General features: G+C 34.0%; 2 protein-coding genes across 4 annotated transcripts; both read right to left on the minus strand.

Moving 5' to 3' along the window:
- Positions 1 to 7,032: 7,032 nt before the first annotated feature.
- Positions 7,033 to 9,063, minus strand: LOC117131413. Its single transcript, XM_033283565.1, has 2 exons — positions 9,005 to 9,063; positions 7,033 to 8,737 (listed from the first exon to the last, which is right to left on the minus strand). The coding sequence occupies exon 2, from the start codon at positions 8,621 to 8,623 to the stop codon at positions 7,196 to 7,198; it is 1,428 nt and encodes a 475-aa protein (XP_033139456.1). The 5' UTR covers positions 8,624 to 8,737; positions 9,005 to 9,063; the 3' UTR covers positions 7,033 to 7,195.
- Position 9,064: 1 nt separating this feature from the next.
- On the minus strand, positions 9,065 to 17,055 carry LOC117131412. 3 transcript variants are annotated; one of them, XM_033283564.1, is made up of 3 exons: positions 16,610 to 17,055; positions 16,271 to 16,342; positions 9,065 to 10,855 (listed from the first exon to the last, which is right to left on the minus strand). In XM_033283564.1, the coding sequence occupies exon 3, from the start codon at positions 10,813 to 10,815 to the stop codon at positions 9,466 to 9,468; it is 1,350 nt and encodes a 449-aa protein (XP_033139455.1). In that variant the 5' UTR covers positions 10,816 to 10,855; positions 16,271 to 16,342; positions 16,610 to 17,055; the 3' UTR covers positions 9,065 to 9,465. The 3 variants fall into 3 exon arrangements, with proteins under 3 accessions (XP_033139455.1, XP_033139454.1, XP_033139453.1); XM_033283563.1 differs by having other exon boundaries at positions 16,271 to 17,055; XM_033283562.1 differs by having other exon boundaries at positions 9,467 to 16,342.
- Between the last annotated feature and the right edge of the window lie 4,502 nt (positions 17,056 to 21,557).

The following is a 21,557-nucleotide window of genomic DNA, read 5'->3' on the forward strand; positions in this document are numbered from 1 at the left end:
GGTACCATTAAGTTCAAAGCTTTAACATGAGGGTGTCCTACTCTAGCATGCCACAATGCATTTTTATTCAACAAAGAAGCAGAAGTAAACGAGCAACTATAATCAGGAACAGAAGTGAGTTCTTCAAGCATATAGAGATCTCCCTTAGTCACCCCTTTCCCAATCAATCTGCTGCTCTCAATATCCTGAAACTTCACATCATTAGGACTAAAGATAACATTGCATTGTAAATCATTAGTACATTTCTTCACTGATAATAGGTTTGATGTGAATTCAGGCATGTAAAAAGCTCTAGATTCTTTGTTAAACAGCTTAAGCTTTCCTATTCCTCTAATGGGTATCTTATCCCCATTTGCTATCATCACATGCCCATGTGTAGGTTCTATATCCTTAATCAAGTTTTCATCACTTATCATATGATGTGATGCACCAGAATCAACAATCAATGGTTTACTTACTCGTTTAGCATTATGGCATAGATTACTAAGTGATGGATGCATCTTATCAGTTCTAGCAATATGAGCATGTCTATACTCATTCCTAGCTTCTAACCGTTCTACTAGTTCTCTAATTAAGTGATCATCCTTATATGCAATCATAGAAGCTCCAAAGGAATAACCGTAAGTGTTACCGTTTTCCTTTAGCATTTTGAAGAGGGCATCAAGGTCTGATCTCTTGATGTAGTCATCATTGCTGCGGGAGCTTGAGGCGCCTGTGTAAGCCACCAGAGACTTCCCATTCCCATCATTGCCTCCAAGCCCATCCACTTCACTGATCTTGCTGGTGCCAGCTCCACTTGAACCTTCAGTCACATTTGCCCTTCCCTCACGCTCCTTCATGAACTTGGCCGGCTTGAGGTGTGGGTGCAGTATCCAGCATTGGCTCTTCTTATGACCATGCTTCTTGCAATGATCACAGTTGCCATTGAACTTCCTGTCCTCGTACTTCCCGTGAGATGCCTTGTTTGCTTGTGGAGCCTCGGTTGAATCCTCATGAGCTGCTTGATTGGCAAGAGAGAGCTCCCCCTTTCCTCCAAACAAACCCATAGATCCCTGCTCCCTTTGGATTTGTGCACACACCTCCTCAAGGTCCGGAAGCTTGTCTGACCTTAACATGTGCTGGATGAGCTGGGTGTAGGCCGGGTTCAGTGTGAGAAGCAGACCAAAGACCTTGTCTTGCTCGCGCCTCTCATTCAACTGATCTGGATCAGTTGTGCTCGGCCTCAGCATCTCCAGCTCTGACCATAAGGACCTGAACCTCCCCAAGTGCTTAGTGAACTCCATGTCCTCTTGTGCAAGACGGTTGATCGCTAGCTTCACTTCAAACACACGGCTGAGGTTGGAATGTTCCCATACACCTTCTTCAGCGTGTCCCACAGCTCCTTGGCTGATTCACAGTAGCTGTAGGCATCCAAGATAGCTGGGTCCAAGGATGCGTGTAGAACCGTCATCACCAGCATGTCTTCTTGTTGCCATTTCTCCACAGCCGCTTCATTGGAGACCTCTTCTTGATCTCCTCCCTGAGTAATGAGTTTCGGAGCCTCCCCTGTTGTGATGTGCCCCCACAAACCCTTACTTCCCACCGCAGTCTTCACCATCCGAGACCACACAAGGTAGTTGCTACCTTTGAAAGTAACCGCTACCTTCATCCTCATGTTCATCCCCTGTTCCATCTTTGCTTGACTTGAAAACTTGAATCTTGGATCTCGTACACACCAACCTTGAGTCTAGAATCACGCAAACCCACAGAACGTAGCACAGCTTCAACTAGAACGAAACCACAGCTTCAACACCTTCAAGACTACTCGCGTGTAGCTTCCAGACGTTTAGCTTGTAACTCTCTAAAGATCAAACCCCAGATTCAAATGAACCTGGCTCTGATACCATATGAGATTAAGAGATCTTTAGAGTGATTAGAATAAAGAGAGTGTTTAGGAGTGATTAAGAGAAGTTTGTGAAAGATTAAGAGACTAGAAAGAGCCGTTTAGAGTCTAAGAGAAAACCATAGTCTAAGAGATTAGAGAGACTCGAACTGATTGATCTTATTAATGAGTGAGGTTACATATTTATAGAGAAAGAATTAGGGTTTACAAGAGGCGAAATAGGCACTATTGAAGCATGTAGAGTCAAGGTTGCTTTCCGGATGATTGGATGGTAAGGCTCACACGCTTTGCCTCTTTACAGCCTGTTCCAGCCTGGCACGCTCTTCCCTTATCCACTCAACGGTCTGATCCCTTCTCCTTAAGTCCCCAAGGTAACACTCCCTTGTTACCGTTTCACTTGGTCGAGTTGGGTAAGTTTTGGTCGAGACCTTTGGTACGGACGGTACGGCCATGTACGGCCTTGTACGGACGTCCGTACCATTCACACCCAAACCCCCTAAGCTTCTCCATCTCTTCTCCTCTTCAACTCCTCTTCTCTCCATACCAATATGATCAACTCAACTCAACACAAAGTGATTCATCCTGGTTTGATTGGAACGACGGAGAAGCTGTCCTATTCCCAAACTGGGAAACTGGAATCACCTGATTAGAAAGTGGGATAACTTCTTCATCCCAACTCCTATGAGATTTATTCAACTTCCTGGTGATTCTCCACCATTTTATGTATCCAAATCAAGCTTCTTACAAAGTGACTCATCCTGGTTTGATTGGAACGACGAAGAAGCTGTCCTATTCCCAAACTGGGAAACTGGAATCACCTGATTTGAAAGTGGGATAATTTCTTAATCCCAACTCCTATGAGATTTATTCAACTTCCTGATGGTTCTCCAACACTTTATGTATCAAATCGAGCTTCTTACAAAGTGACTCATCCTGGTTTGATTGGAACGACGAAGAAGCTGTCCTATTCTCAAACTGGGAAACTGGAATCACCTGATTTGAAAGTGGGATAACTTCTTCATCCCAACTCCTATGAGATTTATTCAACTTCCTGGTGATTCTCCAACACTTTATGTATCCAAATCAAGCTTCTTACAAACTGATTCATTCTTGTTTGATTGGAACGACGAAGAAGCTGTCCTATTCCCAAACTGGGAAACTGGAATCACCTGATTAGAAAGTGGGATAACTTCTTCATCCCAACTCCTATGAGATTTATTCACATCCTGGTGTTTCCCCACCATTTTATGTATCAAAATCAAGCTTCTTACAAAGTGACTTTCCTGGTTTGATGGAACGACGAAGAAGCTGTCCTATTCCCAAACTGGGAAACTGGAATCACCTGATTTGAAAAGTGGGATAACTTCTTCATCCCAATTCCTATGACATTTATTCAACTTTCTGGTGATTCTCCAACACTTTATGTATCCAATCATGCTTCTTACAAAGTGATTCATCCTGGTTGATTGGAACGACGGAGAAGCTGTCCTATTCCCAAACTGGGAACTGGAATCACCTGATTTGAAAGTGGGATAACTTCTTCATCCCAACTCCTATGAGATTTATTCAACATCCTGGTGTTTCCCCACCATTTTATTATAAAATCAAGCTTCTTACAAAGTGATTCATCTGGTTTGATTGGAACGACGGAAAAGCTGTCCTATTCCCAAACTGGAAACTGGAATCACCTGATTAGAAATTGGGATAACTTCTTCATCCCACTCCTATGAGATTTATTCAACTTCCTGGTGTTTCTCCACCATTTTATGTATCAAAATCAAGCTTCTTACAAGTGATTCATCCTGGTTTGATTGAACGACGAAGAACCTGTCCTATTCCCAAACTGGGAAACTGGAATCACTGATTAGAAAGTGGGATAACTTCTACTTCATCCCAACTCCTATGAGATTTATATTCAACTTCCTGGTGTTCTCCACCATTTTATGTATCAAAATCAAGCTTCTTACAAAGTGACTCATCCTGGTTTGATTGGAACAAGAAGAAGCTGTCCTATTCCCAACGGGAAACTGGAATCACCTGATTAGAAGTGGGATAACTTCTTCACCCAACTCCTATTAGATTTATTCAACTTCCTGGTGTTTTCCCCACCATTTTATGTATCCAAATCAAGCTTCTTACAAAGTGATTCATCCTGGTTTGATTGGATTGACGAAGAAGCTGTCCTATTCCCAAACTGGAAACTGGAATCACCTGATTTGAAAGTGGGATAATTTCTTCATCCCAACTCCTATGAGATTTATTCAACTTCCTAATGATTCTCCAACACTTTATGTATCCAAATCGAGCTTCTTACAAAGTGATTCATCCTGTTTTAATTGGAACGACGAAGAAGCTGTCCTATTCCCAAACTGGGAAACTGGAATCACCTGATTAGAAAGTGGGATAACTTCTTCATTCTAACTCCTATTAGATTTATTCAACTTCCTGATGATTCTCCAACCCTTTATGTATCCAAATCAAGCTTCTTACAAAGTGATTCATCCTGGTTTGATTGGAACGACGAAGAAGCTGTCCTATTCCCAAACTGGGAAACTGGAATCACCTGATTAGAAAGTGGGATAACTTCTTCATCCCAACTCCTATGAGATTTATTCAACTTCCTGGTGTTTCTCCACCATTTTATGTATCCAAATCAAGCTTCTTACAAAGTGATTCATCCTGGTTTGATTGGAACGACGAAGAAGCTGTCCTATTCCCAAACTGGGAAACTGGAATCACCTGATTAGAAAGTAAGATAACGTCTTCATCCCAACTCGTATGAGATTTATTTAACTTCTTGGTGTTTCTCCACCATTTTATGTATCCAAATCAAGCTTCTTACAAAGTGATTCATTCTGGTTTGATTGGAACGACGGAAAAGCTGTCCTATTCCCAAACTGGAAAACTGGAATCACCTGACTAGAAAGTGGGATAACTTCTTCATCCCAACTCCTATGAGATTTATTCAACATCCTGGTGTTTCCCCACCATTTTATGTATCAAAATCAAGCTTCTTACAAAGTGATTCATCCTGGTTTGATTGGAACGACGAAGAAGCTGTTCTATTCCCAAACTGAGAAATTGGAATCACCTGATTAGAAAGTGGGATAACTTCTTCATTCCAACTCCTATTAGATTTATTCAACTTCCTGGTGATTCTCCAACACTTTATGTATCCAAATCAAGCTTCTTACAAAGTGATTCATCCTGGTTTGATTGGAACGACGAAGAAGCTTTTCTATTCCCAAACTGGGAAACTGGAATCACCTGATTAGAAAGTGGGATAACTTCTTCATCCCAACTCCTATGAGATTTATTCAACATCCTGGTGTTTCCCCACCATTTTATGTATCAAAATCAATCTTCTTACAAAGTGACTCATCCTGGTTTGATTGGAACGACGAAGAAGCTGTCCTATTCCCAAACTGGGAAACTGGAATCACCTGATTTGAAAGTGGGATAACTTCTTCATCCCAACTCCTTTGAGATTTATTCAACTTTCTGGTGATTCTCCAACACTTTATGTATCCAAATCAAGCTTCTTACAAAGTGATTCATCCTGGTTTGATTGGAACGACGGAGAAGCTGTCCTATTCCCAAACTGGGAAACTGGAATCACCTGATTAGAAAGTGGGATAACTTCTTCATCCCAACTCCTATGAGATTTATTCAACTTCCTGGTGTTTCTCCACCATTTTATGTATCCAAATCAAGCTTCTTACAAAGTGATTCATCCTGGTTTGATTGGAACGACAAAGAACCTGTCCTATTCCCAAACTCGGAAACTGGAATCACCTGATTAGAAAGTGGGATAACTTCTTCATCCCAACTCCTATGAGATTTATTCAACTTCCTGGTGATTCTCCAACACTTTATGTATCCAAATCAAGCTTCTTACAAAGTGATTCATCCTGGTTTGATTTGAACGACGAAGAAGCTGTCCTATTCCCAAACTGGGAAACTGGAATCACCTGATTTGAAAGTGGGATAACTTCTTCATCCCAACTCCTATGAGATTTATTAAACTTCCTGGTGATTCTCCAACACTTTATGTATCCAAATCAAGCTTCTTACAAAGTGATTCATCCTGGTTTGATTGGAACGACGAAGAAGCTGTTCTATTCCCAAACTGAGAAAGTGGAATCACCTGATTAGAAAGTGGGATAACTTCTTTATTCCAACTCCTATTAGATTTATTCAACTTCCTGGTGATTCTCCAACACGTTATGTATCCAAATCAAGCTTCTTACAAAGTGATTCATCCTGGTTTGATTGGAACGACGAAGAAGCTGTCCTATTCCCAAACTGGGAAACTGGAATCACCTGATTAGAAAGTGGGATAACTTCTTCATCCCAACTCCTATGAGATTTATTCAACTTCCTGGTGATTCTCCAACACTTTATGTATCCAAATCAAGCTTCTTACAAAGTGATTCATCCTGGTTTGATTGGAACGACGGAGAAGCTGTCCTATTCCCAAACTGGGAAACTGGAATCACCTGATTAAAAAGTGGGATAACTTCTTCATCCCAACTCCTATGAGATTTATTCAACTTCCTGGTGTTTCTCCACCATTTTATGTATAAAAATCAAGCTTCTTACAAAGTGACTCATCCTGGTTTGATTGGAACGACGAAGAAGCTGTCCTATTCCCAAACTGGGAAACTGGAATCACCTGATTTGAAAGTGGGATAACTTCTTTATCCCAACTCCTATGAGATTTATTCAACTTTCTAGCGTTTCTCCAACCCTTTATGTATCCAAATCAAGCTTCTTACAAAGTGATTCATCCTGGTTTGATTGGATTGACGAAGAAGCTGTCCTATTCCCAAACTGGGAAACTGGAATCACCTGATTAGAAAGTGGGATAACTTCTTCATTCCAACTCCTATGAGATTTATTCAACTTCCCGGTGATTCTCCAACATTTTATGTATCCAAATCAAGCTTCTTACAAAGTGATTCAGCCTGGTTTGATTGGAACGACGAAGAAGCTGTCCTATTCCCAAACTGGGAAACTGGAATCACCTGATTAGAAAGTGGGATAACTTCTTCATCCCAACTCCTATGAGATTTATTCAACATCCTGGTGTTTCCCACCATTTTATGTATCAAAATCAAGCTTCTTACAAAGTGACTCATCCTGGTTTGATTGGAACGACGAAGAAGCTGTCCTATTCCCAAATTGGGAAACTGGAATCACCTGATTTGAAAGTGGGATAACTTCTTCATCCCAACTCCTATGAGATTTATTCAACATCCTGGTGTTTCCCCTCCATTTTATGTATCAAAATCAAGCTTCTTACAAAGTGACTCATCCTGGTAAGGGTGTAGCTAGAATTTGTCGGTTTAAAGTATTTATCTTTAAATCATTTAAAGGTGGATGAATTGCTTTAATTTTATTTCCATCCACTTGTTCCCATACTTGGCTTAATGATATACTCGCATTAATCGTCTTGAATGGATAATTGATATTATGAGCTATTGAATAAATTTCAAACCATACGAAAAATGGAATATTCATTTCTTTTAGTATCATACAATCATACCATTTTTCTCTGTACTCATTGGTTTGTTGTTTAGAGAAAGTTTTAAAATACCAACTTCGTTTTTCTTCATTTTCTTTTGAATAAAAGTCTTCTCTTATATATTGTTTATCAATTTCGTATTTTTTAGTTATAACATTTATTGATCTAAAATCTGATGGAGTAGGTGATGTTGGATATGCATCTTGATCTGGTTCTGCTATTGGTGCTTTAAATCTTATCGGTTCATCTTGTTTAGAGTTTTGATTTACACTTTCCGTTTCTGAATTTGTACTGGATTGACCCGTACGATATTCAGAAAAAGAGGCTCTTGAATGATACGAACTTATTCTAGGTGGAAGTGGATCCCTATAAGATCCAAACCTTAATAATATTTTTCCATCTTTCTGCTCAATTATTTTAGATATATTCTTTTGCTCAAAATTTCTAGGCGGTTGAGTAATTTCAATTTTCCATTGATCTGGAATAGTTATTTCATCCCATTTTAATTGCTTTGGTGTGTATGTAGCTGTTGGTGTATCTTTACTATGGACTGCTAGAATTGTTGTTTCTCCTTTATCATCTTGTAATAGACATCTTGGGTTAAACTCAGAAGTTGATTGCTTAAAATAAACTCGATAAAGTAGAAGATATCCATGTCTTTCATTTTGAAATTTTATTTCAGGTAAATGTACATTTAAAGTTAAAGTATTGAGTATGGTTGGGTCATGCAAGCTTACTTGAAAGTTAGGGGCACAATTAAAATATACAGCACCATTGCATAAATTTGATTGTACTGCTCCTAAAAGAGAGTCTTCAAATTTTAAGAGAGTTTTATGTCTTAATAACATTAATATTGGCGAGTCTATACCTGTTCTTGATAAGGGTTTTATAGCAATTTGGATTAGACCAAAATGAATGTAATTAAATCCTTTTTGCTTATATTTTTCCAAAGCTAGAGAAGATAATAACTTAATTTCTTCAAATTCATTTTGTAGAGACAAAGTTTGCTCATGTTCTTTAATTGAATAAGCTGTTTTAAAATCAAAAGTTCCTATTTGATATATATGTTCTGGATTAATATGCGGTAAATGATCTCTTGATATTTCTTGATTAAACGTTGTTATTTTTGACATAATTTCTCTTGAGTTAATTGTTGAATTTGAAGAGGTTGATGCATTTTTTGATTTAAAAAGTTTTCTAAACGAAGACGCCATGATTTAATCTATATTTAAACTCATTACAGAAGAGATACTAACCGATTCTAATTGGACACAACTGAGGTTTACCAACGGTCTTACTGCCTTCTCTGGACTTGCTGCCTGGAACACCTACAGTAACAGTGTTTCTTTAGATGGTGAGGATCTTATCTTGACAAGTTTAAATTAGATTCATACACAGAAATCTTGTTTCTAAAACCCTTTAAACAAATTGCATCGTTTGAATAATCGTTTGGCTCTGATACCAGTTTAATATAACGATTCCTTATTAATTTGTTTTAATTATTGTAACGTTATTACTATTTTGATATACAAAATTTTGGAATTTGATATTTATAAGAATTTGAGCGTTGTACACAGAATATGATTAAAACTTACTTTTATTTATCTTGAGTTGTGATACAATCTTTGATTACAAACTTAAAACTTAGAAAACCAGGAAATTTCAGAGAGAAGGGAGAGCTTTTAGAGAGTGAAGGTTTTTTGAGAGTGAAATTTGCTCGTGCCCTCTTCCTTGAACATAATTAAGTATTTATAGGCAAAGAGTGCTTGAATAAAGTCTTGCAACGTGTCGTCTTCTAGTGGTGCCGACACTTGATTTAATACGTGTTGAGTCTTGAGTGGTGCCGACAATTGCTGTCAAAAACTGTTGTTGTTTTGTGCAGAAGTCTTCGTGTGGGTCCCATGTGGGTCCCGCCATTGTCGGTTGGATTCTTTCTCGAAATTCTTGCATAGCTTTTCCGCGAGTCTTGTTATACAGATATACTCTGTATATTATTTTGTAGATAGTAGTAATAAAAATACAGAGAAGAAAATACAGAAATAATGTACAGAGTCTACTAGAATATACTTAAAATCGAAATTGTAAATATAGACATACTTTTAGGTTTTCTTTTTTTTTTTTTTTTTTTTTTTTTTATATCATACGGATCTTGGCCTAACGGGCCGCCGTAAGGATCTTCAGGTTGCATAATGTCAACTTGTTGGTTGTCATCGTCTGTATCATCATGTTCCGCCTCAAATTGCGTCAGCATTTCGGCGATAAGTTTCTTCATTTTTTCCTTTCTTGATGATTTCTGGGAAGAGGAAGAGGTTGTTGAACTTGTTGGACTTGATGTTGGTCTTTTTTGTGGACTTGGATTTGTTTGGGATATTTGGGTTGGGTTGAGAAGAGGTATAGATTTGGATATAGTTTGGATTGCTGTTTTGGCTTGATTTGTAATTTGGAAATATTTTTGGATACCTGCAAGGGAACATCTGTCAAGGTTATATTTTTCCCACCATTTGACTCTGAATTCCCGGAGGAGAGAATAAGGCATGTCTTGGAGAGCGATAGCAAGGGTAAAATGCCATGAACATATCCATGGGATGCCCATGTCAATATGAAACCAAATTTTGTTTAGAGGCCCAACTGGTTGATCAAATACGTGTTTCTTGTAGAATGGGTAGGAGGTCTTGAGTACTTGGTCGGGGTAGATCGGATCTGCTGGTCCGTACCAATACCACCATTCGTTGAACCATCCTGGTATCGTCTTTGTGCAGTTTTGATCAAAACTGAAGAACCAAGAGTGGTCATAGGGTCTGAGTAAAAAGGCTCGGAAAAAGGCATTTTTGTAATCGGTATAGGTGTAGCCGTCGATATGATAGCCTGGGGTAGAAAAAGGTTTTGTTGTATGATGATGTATAAAACCAAGGTCTTGGGTAGAACAAATTCGTAGGAATTTGCAGGTTGAATAGTTGATGAGGTTTGGGTTCGTCTTGTCTTTGTAATGGGTGATTTCTATAGACTTAGAGTCTACTAGAATATACTCATAAAAGGATTGGTTTTTGGTTATGTTATCTGTTGGCCAGGGACTGTCCTCGTAGAAGACTCGATTGATGAAGGTTTTGAGTTGGGTAAGGTTTACTGGTTTAGTGTATGGGGTCGTCATAAGGTGTTGCTTATAAGGTTTGGTGTAGTAGACTGGTTTAGTGTTTGGAGTAGTGTTTGAGGTTGTGTTTGGGGTTGCTGTAGATGATTGTGCTTCCATCTTTGATGACTTTTCAGAGACTGCTTTTGAATAAGATAGAGGAGGATATTCAGCTAATGCTGAGTAAGGGTTTGGAGTTAAAGTCCTTCCTTGGAGATGTGGTTGGTTTTTGATATAATCTGAGGCTGTCATCGGCTTTTTCATCTTCTGGTCACTCATTTTGAATATCTTGTTGTTGTTGATTATCTGTGGATTTTCCCTGCAAATATTCTCTTGTTAGAAAGTCGGGTAAAGAATTTTTTTCTCCTTTAATATATTGAATATCGAAATCGAAAACGGATAATATTGCTTGCCATCTAGCAAATATTTGTTTTGATACTAGGTTTTTGACATCTTTTTGTAATATTTCTTTTGCTGATTTGCAATCTACTCTTAGTAAAAACTTTTTGTTGATTAAGTCATCTTGGAATTTTGAGATACAATTAACAATTGAGAGAACTTCTTTCTTTACTGTTGAATAATGCTTTTGTGGTCCTAACCAGACTCCTGAATGGAATCGAACTATAGATTCTTGTTTTGATTGTGGTAATTTTTGCTTAAGAATTCCTCCATAACCTATTTCTGAAGCATCAGTTTCAACTATCATGTCAGCTTCAGGATTTGGTATGGAAAGGCATGGAAGAGTTTTAACCTTTTGCTTAACTTGTTTGACTAAAAGGGTATGTTGATTAGTCCATGGTTTTGGATTCTTTTGTAACCGTTGAAATAATGGTTGAATTGTTTTCCTAAGATTGGGTAAGAAGTCTGAAACATAGTTTAGACATCCTAAAAATCTTTGTAATTGGGTTTTTTCTCTTAACTCGTCAGGAAATTTATCTGCGAATTCAATTGATCTTGAAATAGGTGTGATTGTTCCTTGATATATATTATGTCCTAAAAATCTTATTTTTGTTTGGAATAAAGAAATTTTCTTGGCTGATATAACTAATCCATGTTTTTTTACTATACTGAGGAATGTGTTTAAGTGACTAATGTGTTGGTCTATTGTAGTGGAGTATACTAACACGTCATCTATGTAGACAATTGTAAATTTTGAATAATTATTGAATATATCATTCATTATATGTTGAAATTCAGAAGGTGCGTTTTTAAGACCAAAAGGCATTACATTCCATTCATAATGTCCGAATGGTACGGTAAATGCTGTTTTATATTTATCTTTTTCGGCAATTTGTATTTGCCAAAAGCCACTTTTCATGTCAAATTTTGAATAAATTTTTGCATTATAAAGTCGTTTTAATAAATCTCTTTTGTTAGGTATTGGATATCGTATCCATTGTAATACATCATTTAATGGTTTATAATTTATTACTAATCTTGGTATCCCACGTTCTTTTTCAGCTTGATTATTTACATAAAAGGCCGAACAGCTCCAGGGAGATTTGGATGACCTGATTAATTTTTTGTCTAATAAATCATTTATTTCCTTTTTACAGTGTTCTAATAACTCCTTATTCATTTGAATAGGTCTTGCTTTAGTTGGTATATTTCTTTCGTTAAACTCTTTTATATATGGGAGTTCAACTGTATGTTGTTTTCTTTCCCAGAAAGCGTTTGGCAATTCTGAACAGATTTGGTTTAATATATCGTTTTCAATAGCTTTTATCTTGCTTATTATGTAAGGCATCTTAAGTTGTTCTTCTATTTTTTTGTATGCTATTTCATTTTGTAGATATTGTATATGATTTTGTTTCCCTTTTATTAAATTAATTGTTTTTTGAATAGAATTTTGTTGTAAGCTTAGTATTTCTTTGGTTTTCATAGGAGATAAGAATTCAAATGATAATTTTGTTCCTACTACTTTTGTGGTTACTCCTATTTCTGTTACTTTGAATGGATATATTTGAGTAAAAAATGGAGTTCCTAATATTATTTCTTGTGTTAAGTTTTTTACTAGAATAAATTGATTTTTGAAGCAATATCCTTGGTTACATATTTTTGCACATGATAGTTTATATTGTACCTTTAAATTACTTCCGTTTGCTCCACTTAATTTTTCAGTTGTTTTTTCATAATATTTAGTTGGTATAATTCCTTCGCGAATACAGTTGTAATCAGCACCTGTATCCATTAATGCTATTATGTTTATTTTGAAATCATGTCCCACATGTAAGGTAATATTTGTATACCATTTTTGATAATTGATTTTATTAATTATTTGAATATAGTCTTCGGTAGGTTCGATTTGCTTATTTTCGTCATTTTCTAGATTTGTATTACTTGTAGATGCTTGATTTAAACTAGTTGTAGATGTTGGAGTATTTTTTGCTTCTATTAATGATAATTTAGCATCCGTTTGCAATTGTTTTAATTCGTGTTGATTTACTATTAATTGTAATTCTTTAATTTGCGTTTTTAATTGCTTAACTTCATTTTGTAGTTCTCCCGTAGTTACTTGCTTAAATAAACTTTGTGTAGGATATTTGTCAAATATTTTATTTAAACTAAAGGGTTGAGGGCAAGATAATTGGTTTTCTTGATATATTATATCTTTTAGTTTAGTTAAATATTCTTTCTTAATTTTTGGATCGTCAATTTTATCAATTATGTCTAGTAGAAATTGTTTATCAATATCTTTTGTTATAACGTTAATAATTTTACAATTGCATAGATTATCAGACAATTCTTGTGATTCTATTGAAGTATCACTAATATTTCCTATCTCATCTATAGAGTTATCACAACTTGATTCTTCTGATATTTCTGATTCTGATATTAATAGTTTAGTTAATTTTTCTTGTATATCTGGTTGATTTTGAAATATTTCATTTATCTTCTTTTTCATTTTACATTCCGTGGATTTATGTCCAGGTCTTTTACAATTCCAACATACTATTTTCTGCTTATTATTTGATTTGTGCTTATTATTCTTTGTATAGTATTGATTTGTTGATTTTTTATTAAATTTATTATTTTTATGAAAATAATTAGTTTTATTATGCCTATGCTTTAGTCGTTTAATTCTTGATGGAGGATTAAGTTGATTATAGCCATACTGATCACAGAATGATCCCATAGTTATTTTAAACTTAAATTTATCATTTCGTTTTTTATCTTTATGTTCTTGACATATAGCTAATCCTTCTTTCTTTATAAATGCGAATAATTGTCCGTAAGTAATCGTATTCCAAGGGATTGGTTGTCCTCCTGAATACTCTTTTAATTTACCAATTACTCTTTCTGCAAAGAAAGATGGTAATCCTGAGATAAACCGTTCTTTCCAAAATGCTTGATTACAATCGTTTCTTTGGAATATGTTTGTTATAAAAACATCCTTGTACCATTTAAAATCTCCTAATGTTGGACACCTTAAATTTGTTAATATAATTTTTTTACTTTCTAATTCTTCTTTAGGATTTCCAATAAAATGCATTGTTAAAGTATGTATTAATACTTCTACTGCGTTTTGCACCTCTATATCATTCATAAATCCCTCTTCATCTTCTTGTTGTTTTATTTCAACATGATTAATTATAGATTCTTGTGTAATTGCGTCTAATGAGTTATCCCACCAATATCTTAATGCTCCAGTAAATCCAGATACTAACAAAATGCATGATTGTTGATCATTATTTCCTCTACCTTTGTAAGCCATTGTAGCCATTACCATTTCTTGAAATAAATTTAGCATTTCATATTCTGATCGTCCATCTATATTCCATTCGTATATACTTTCTCCAGAGTATTCTTTACTAGTATATTTGTGATGTTCTTCAAATAATAAATCAGGTGGAGTATGCCTAGGATAATATGGTTTTCTTGATTTATTTTTTATTCGATTTATTTCTTGTATATCGTTTTCTGATTGTGAGGAGGTTTGGATAGATTCATTGTTATCTTCATCTATAGTGTTTATTCCTTTTCCTTTATCTAACCTGTCTAATCTGGTCGAAATTGATTTTAAAATTTCATTTTCAGGAAATTTGATTTGTCTTGTTGTTGGTTTAAAGATTGGGTAGGTCGTTGATGAGAAAGGGTGTTGAGTGTGTTGGTCCACTTTTCCTTTTTCATTAATATTTATTTTATTATCAATGCTGTCTATCTGTTTAGAAATTGTATGTAGTATTTGACTTTGATAATTGTTCTGTTGATATATAGATTTAATATCTTGCATTAACACTGGTTCTTTATCATCTTTGTTAGCTCCAGTTTTAAAGGGTGTAGCTAGAATTTGTCGGTTTAAAGTATTTATCTTTAAATCATTTAAAGGTGGATGAATTGCTTTAATTTTATTTCCATCCACTTGTTCCCATACTTGGCTTAATGATATACTCGCATTAATCGTCTTGAATGGATAATTGATATTATGAGCTATTGAATAAATTTCAAACCATACGAAAAATGGAATATTCATTTCTTTTAGTATCATACAATCATACCATTTTTCTCTGTACTCATTGGTTTGTTGTTTAGAGAAAGTTTTAAAATACCAACTTCGTTTTTCTTCATTTTCTTTTGAATAAAAGTCTTCTCTTATATATTGTTTATCAATTTCGTATTTTTTAGTTATAACATTTATTGATCTAAAATCTGATGGAGTAGGTGATGTTGGATATGCATCTTGATCTGGTTCTGCTATTGGTGCTTTAAATCTTATCGGTTCATCTTGTTTAGAGTTTTGATTTACACTTTCCGTTTCTGAATTTGTACTGGATTGACCCGTACGATATTCAGAAAAAGAGGCTCTTGAATGATACGAACTTATTCTAGGTGGAAGTGGATCCCTATAAGATCCAAACCTTAATAATATTTTTCCATCTTTCTGCTCAATTATTTTAGATATATTCTTTTGCTCAAAATTTCTAGGCGGTTGAGTAATTTCAATTTTCCATTGATCTGGAATAGTTATTTCATCCCATTTTAATTGCTTTGGTGTGTATGTAGCTGTTGGTGTATCTTTACTATGGACTGCTAGAATTGTTGTTTCTCCTTTATCATCTTGTAATAGACATCTTGGGTTAAACTCAGAAGTTGATTGCTTAAAATAAACTCGATAAAGTAGAAGATATCCATGTCTTTCATTTTGAAATTTTATTTCAGGTAAATGTACATTTAAAGTTAAAGTATTGAGTATGGTTGGGTCATGCAAGCTTACTTGAAAGTTAGGGGCACAATTAAAATATACAGCACCATTGCATAAATTTGATTGTACTGCTCCTAAAAGAGAGTCTTCAAATTTTAAGAGAGTTTTATCTCTTAATAACATTAATATTGGCGAGTCTATACCTGTTCTTGATAAGGGTTTTATAGCAATTTGGATTAGACCAAAATGAATGTAATTAAATCCTTTTTGCTTATATTTTTCCAAAGCTAGAGAAGATAATAACTTAATTTCTTCAAATTCATTTTGTAGAGACAAAGTTTGCTCATGTTCTTTAATTGAATAAGCTGTTTTAAAATCAAAAGTTCCTATTTGATATATATGTTCTGGATTAATATGCGGTAAATGATCTCTTGATATTTCTTGATTAAACGTTGTTATTTTTGACATAATTTCTCTTGAGTTAATTGTTGAATTTGAAGAGGTTGATGCATTTTTTGATTTAAAAAGTTTTCTAAACGAAGACGCCATGATTTAATCTATATTTAAACTCATTACAGAAGAGATACTAACCGATTCTAATTGGACACAACTGAGGTTTACCAACGGTCTTACTGCCTTCTCTGGACTTGCTGCCTGGAACACCTACAGTAACAGTGTTTCTTTAGATGGTGAGGATCTTATCTTGACAAGTTTAAATTAGATTCATACACAGAAATCTTGTTTCTAAAACCCTTTAAACAAATTGCATCGTTTGAATAATCGTTTGGCTCTGATACCAGTTTAATATAACGATTCCTTATTAATTTGTTTTAATTATTGTAACGTTATTACTATTTTGATATACAAAATTTTGGAATTTGATATTTATAAGAATTTGAGCGTTGTACACAGAATATGATTAAAACTTACTTTTATTTATCTTGAGTTGTGATACAATCTTTGATTACAAACTTAAAACTTAGAAAACACAGGAAATTTCAGAGAGAAGGGAGAGCTTTTAGAGAGTGAAGGTTTTTTGAGAGTGAAATTTGCTCGTGCCCTCTTCCTTGAACATAATTAAGTATTTATAGGCAAAGAGTGCTTGAATAAAGTCTTGCAACGTGTCGTCTTCTAGTGGTGCCGACACTTGATTTAATACGTGTTGAGTCTTGAGTGGTGCCGACAATTGCTGTCAAAAACTGTTGTTGTTTTGTGCAGAAGTCTTCGTGTGGGTCCCATGTGGGTCCCGCCATTGTCGGTTGGATTCTTTCTCGAAATTCTTGCATAGCTTTTCCGCGAGTCTTGTTATACAGATATACTCTGTATATTATTTTGTAGATAGTAGTAATAAAATACAGAGAAGAAAATACAGAAATAATGTATTTTCTTCTGTAAAATAATATCTACAAAATAATATACAGAGTATATCTGTATAACAAGACTCGCGGAAAAGCTATGCAAGAATTTCGAGAAAGAATCCAACCGACAATGGCGGGACCCACATGGGACCCACACGAAGACTTCTGCACAAAACAACAACAGTTTTTGACAGCAATTGTCGGCACCACTCAAGACTCAACACGTATTAAATCAAGTGTCGGCACCACTAGAAGACGACACGTTGCAAGACTTTATTCAAGCACTCTTTGCCTATAAATACTTAATTATGTTCAAGGAAGAGGGCACGAGCAAATTTCACTCTCAAAAAACCTTCACTCTCTAAAAGCTCTCCCTTCTCTCTGAAATTTCCTGGTTTTCTAAGTTTTAAGTTTGTAATCAAAGATTGTATCACAACTCAAGATAAATAAAAGTAAGTTTTAATCATATTCTGTGTACAACGCTCAAATTCTTATAAATATCAAATTCCAAAATTTTGTATATCAAAATAGTAATAACGTTACAATAATTAAAACAAATTAATAAGGAATCGTTATATTAAACTGGTATCAGAGCCAAACGATTATTCAAACGATGCAATTTGTTTAAAGGGTTTTAGAAACAAGATTTCTGTGTATGAATCTAATTTAAACTTGTCAAGATAAGATCCTCACCATCTAAAGAAACACTGTTACTGTAGGTGTTCCAGGCAGCAAGTCCAGAGAAGGCAGTAAGACCGTTGGTAAACCTCAGTTGTGTCCAATTAGAATCGGTTAGTATCTCTTCTGTAATGAGTTTAAATATAGATTAAATCATGGCGTCTTCGTTTAGAAAACTTTTTAAATCAAAAAATGCATCAACCTCTTCAAATTCAACAATTAACTCAAGAGAAATTATGTCAAAAATAACAACGTTTAATCAAGAAATATCAAGAGATCATTTACCGCATATTAATCCAGAACATATATATCAAATAGGAACTTTTGATTTTAAAACAGCTTATTCAATTAAAGAACATGAGCAAACTTTGTCTCTACAAAATGAATTTGAAGAAATTAAGTTATTATCTTCTCTAGCTTTGGAAAAATATAAGCAAAAAGGATTTAATTACATTCATTTTGGTCTAATCCAAATTGCTATAAAACCCTTATCAAGAACAGGTATAGACTCGCCAATATTAATGTTATTAAGAGATAAAACTCTCTTAAAATTTGAAGACTCTCTTTTAGGAGCAGTACAATCAAATTTATGCAATGGTGCTGTATATTTTAATTGTGCCCCTAACTTTCAAGTAAGCTTGCATGACCCAACCATACTCAATACTTTAACTTTAAATGTACATTTACCTGAAATAAAATTTCAAAATGAAAGACATGGATATCTTCTACTTTATCGAGTTTATTTTAAGCAATCAACTTCTGAGTTTAACCCAAGATGTCTATTACAAGATGATAAAGGAGAAACAACAATTCTAGCAGTCCATAGTAAAGATACACCAACAGCTACATACACACCAAAGCAATTAAAATGGGATGAAATAACTATTCCAGATCAATGGAAAATTGAAATTACTCAACCGCCTAGAAATTTTGAGCAAAAGAATATATCTAAAATAATTGAGCAGAAAGATGGAAAAATATTATTAAGGTTTGGATCTTATAGGGATCCACTTCCACCTAGAATAAGTTCGTATCATTCAAGAGCCTCTTTTTCTGAATATCGTACGGGTCAATCCAGTACAAATTCAGAAACGGAAAGTGTAAATCAAAACTCTAAACAAGATGAACCGATAAGATTTAAAGCACCAATAGCAGAACCAGATCAAGATGCATATCCAACATCACCTACTCCATCAGATTTTAGATCAATAAATGTTATAACTAAAAAATACGAAATTGATAAACAATATATAAGAGAAGACTTTTATTCAAAAGAAAATGAAGAAAAACGAAGTTGGTATTTTAAAACTTTCTCTAAACAACAAACCAATGAGTACAGAGAAAAATGGTATGATTGTATGATACTAAAAGAAATGAATATTCCATTTTTCGTATGGTTTGAAATTTATTCAATAGCTCATAATATCAATTATCCATTCAAGACGATTAATGCGAGTATATCATTAAGCCAAGTATGGGAACAAGTGGATGGAAATAAAATTAAAGCAATTCATCCACCTTTAAATGATTTAAAGATAAATACTTTAAACCGACAAATTCTAGCTACACCCTTTAAAACTGGAGCTAACAAAGATGATAAAGAACCAGTGTTAATGCAAGATATTAAATCTATATATCAACAGAACAATTATCAAAGTCAAATACTACATACAATTTCTAAACAGATAGACAGCATTGATAATAAAATAAATATTAATGAAAAAGGAAAAGTGGACCAACACACTCAACACCCTTTCTCATCAACGACCTACCCAATCTTTAAACCAACAACAAGACAAATCAAATTTCCTGAAAATGAAATTTTAAAATCAATTTCGACCAGATTAGACAGGTTAGATAAAGGAAAAGGAATAAACACTATAGATGAAGATAACAATGAATCTATCCAAACCTCCTCACAATCAGAAAACGATATACAAGAAATAAATCGAATAAAAAATAAATCAAGAAAACCATATTATCCTAGGCATACTCCACCTGATTTATTATTTGAAGAACATCACAAATATACTAGTAAAGAATACTCTGGAGAAAGTATATACGAATGGAATATAGATGGACGATCAGAATATGAAATGCTAAATTTATTTCAAGAAATGGTAATGGCTACAATGGCTTACAAAGGTAGAGGAAATAATGATCAACAATCATGCATTTTGTTAGTATCTGGATTTACTGGAGCATTAAGATATTGGTGGGATAACTCATTAGACGCAATTACACAAGAATCTATAATTAATCATGTTGAAATAAAACAACAAGAAGATGAAGAGGGATTTATGAATGATATAGAGGTGCAAAACGCAGTAGAAGTATTAATACATACTTTAACAATGCATTTTATTGGAAATCCTAAAGAAGAATTAGAAAGTAAAAAAATTATATTAACAAATTTAAGGTGTCCAACATTAGGAGATTTTAAATGGTACAAGGATGTTTTTATAACAAACATATTCCAAAGAAACGATTGTAATCAAGCATTTTGGAAAGAACGGTTTATCTCAGGATTACCATCTTTCTTTGCAGAAAGAGTAATTGGTAAATTAAAAGAGTATTCAGGAGGACAACCAATCCCTTGGAATACGATTACTTACGGACAATTATTCGCATTTATAAAGAAAGAAGGATTAGCTATATGTCAAGAACATAAAGATAAAAAACGAAATGATAAATTTAAGTTTAAAATAACTATGGGATCATTCTGTGATCAGTATGGCTATAATCAACTTAATCCTCCATCAAGAATTAAACGACTAAAGCATAGGCATAATAAAACTAATTATTTTCATAAAAATAATAAATTTAATAAAAAATCAACAAATCAATACTATACAAAGAATAATAAGCACAAATCAAATAATAAGCAGAAAATAGTATGTTGGAATTGTAAAAGACCTGGACATAAATCCACGGAATGTAAAATGAAAAAGAAGATAAATGAAATATTTCAAAATCAACCAGATATACAAGAAAAATTAACTAAACTATTAATATCAGAATCAGAAATATCAGAAGAATCAAGTTGTGATAACTCTATAGATGAGATAGGAAATATTAGTGATACTTCAATAGAATCACAAGAATTGTCTGATAATCTATGCAATTGTAAAATTATTAACGTTATAACAAAAGATATTGATAAACAATTTCTACTAGACATAATTGATAAAATTGACGATCCAAAAATTAAGAAAGAATATTTAACTAAACTAAAAGATATAATATATCAAGAAAACCAATTATCTTGCCCTCAACCCTTTAGTTTAAATAAAATATTTGACAAATATCCTACACAAAGTTTATTTAAGCAAGTAACTACGGGAGAACTACAAAATGAAGTTAAGCAATTAAAAACGCAAATTAAAGAATTACAATTAATAGTAAATCAACACGAATTAAAACAATTGCAAACGGATGCTAAATTATCATTAATAGAAGCAAAAAATACTCCAACATCTACAACTAGTTTAAATCAAGCATCTACAAGTAATACAAATCTAGAAAATGACGAAAATAAGCAAATCGACCTACCGAAGACTATATTCAAATAATTAATAAAAATCAATTATCAAAAATGGTATACAAATATTACCTTACATGTGGGACATGATTTCAAAATAAACATAATAGCATTAATGGATACAGGTGCTGATTACAACTGTATTCGCGAAGGAATTATACCAACTAAATATTATGAAAAAACAACTGAAAAATTAAGTGGAGCAAACGGAAGTAATTTAAAGGTACAATATAAACTATCATGTGCAAAAATATGTAACCAAGGATATTGCTTCAAAAATCAATTTATTCAAGTAAAAAAC

This window comes from Brassica rapa, unplaced genomic scaffold (assembly GCF_000309985.2).
Source record: "Brassica rapa cultivar Chiifu-401-42 unplaced genomic scaffold, CAAS_Brap_v3.01 Scaffold0903, whole genome shotgun sequence".
Lineage (NCBI taxonomy): Eukaryota > Viridiplantae > Streptophyta > Magnoliopsida > Brassicales > Brassicaceae > Brassica > Brassica rapa.

What these genes read in the sequence shown, in the direction of transcription:
- LOC117131412 (XM_033283562.1), bottom strand. Translation starts at nt 16,228, where the DNA reads ATGGCGTCTTCGTTTAGAAAACTTTTTAAATCAAAAAATGCATCAACC.
- LOC117131413 (XM_033283565.1), bottom strand. Translation starts at nt 8,623, where the DNA reads ATGGCGTCTTCGTTTAGAAAACTTTTTAAATCAAAAAATGCATCAACC.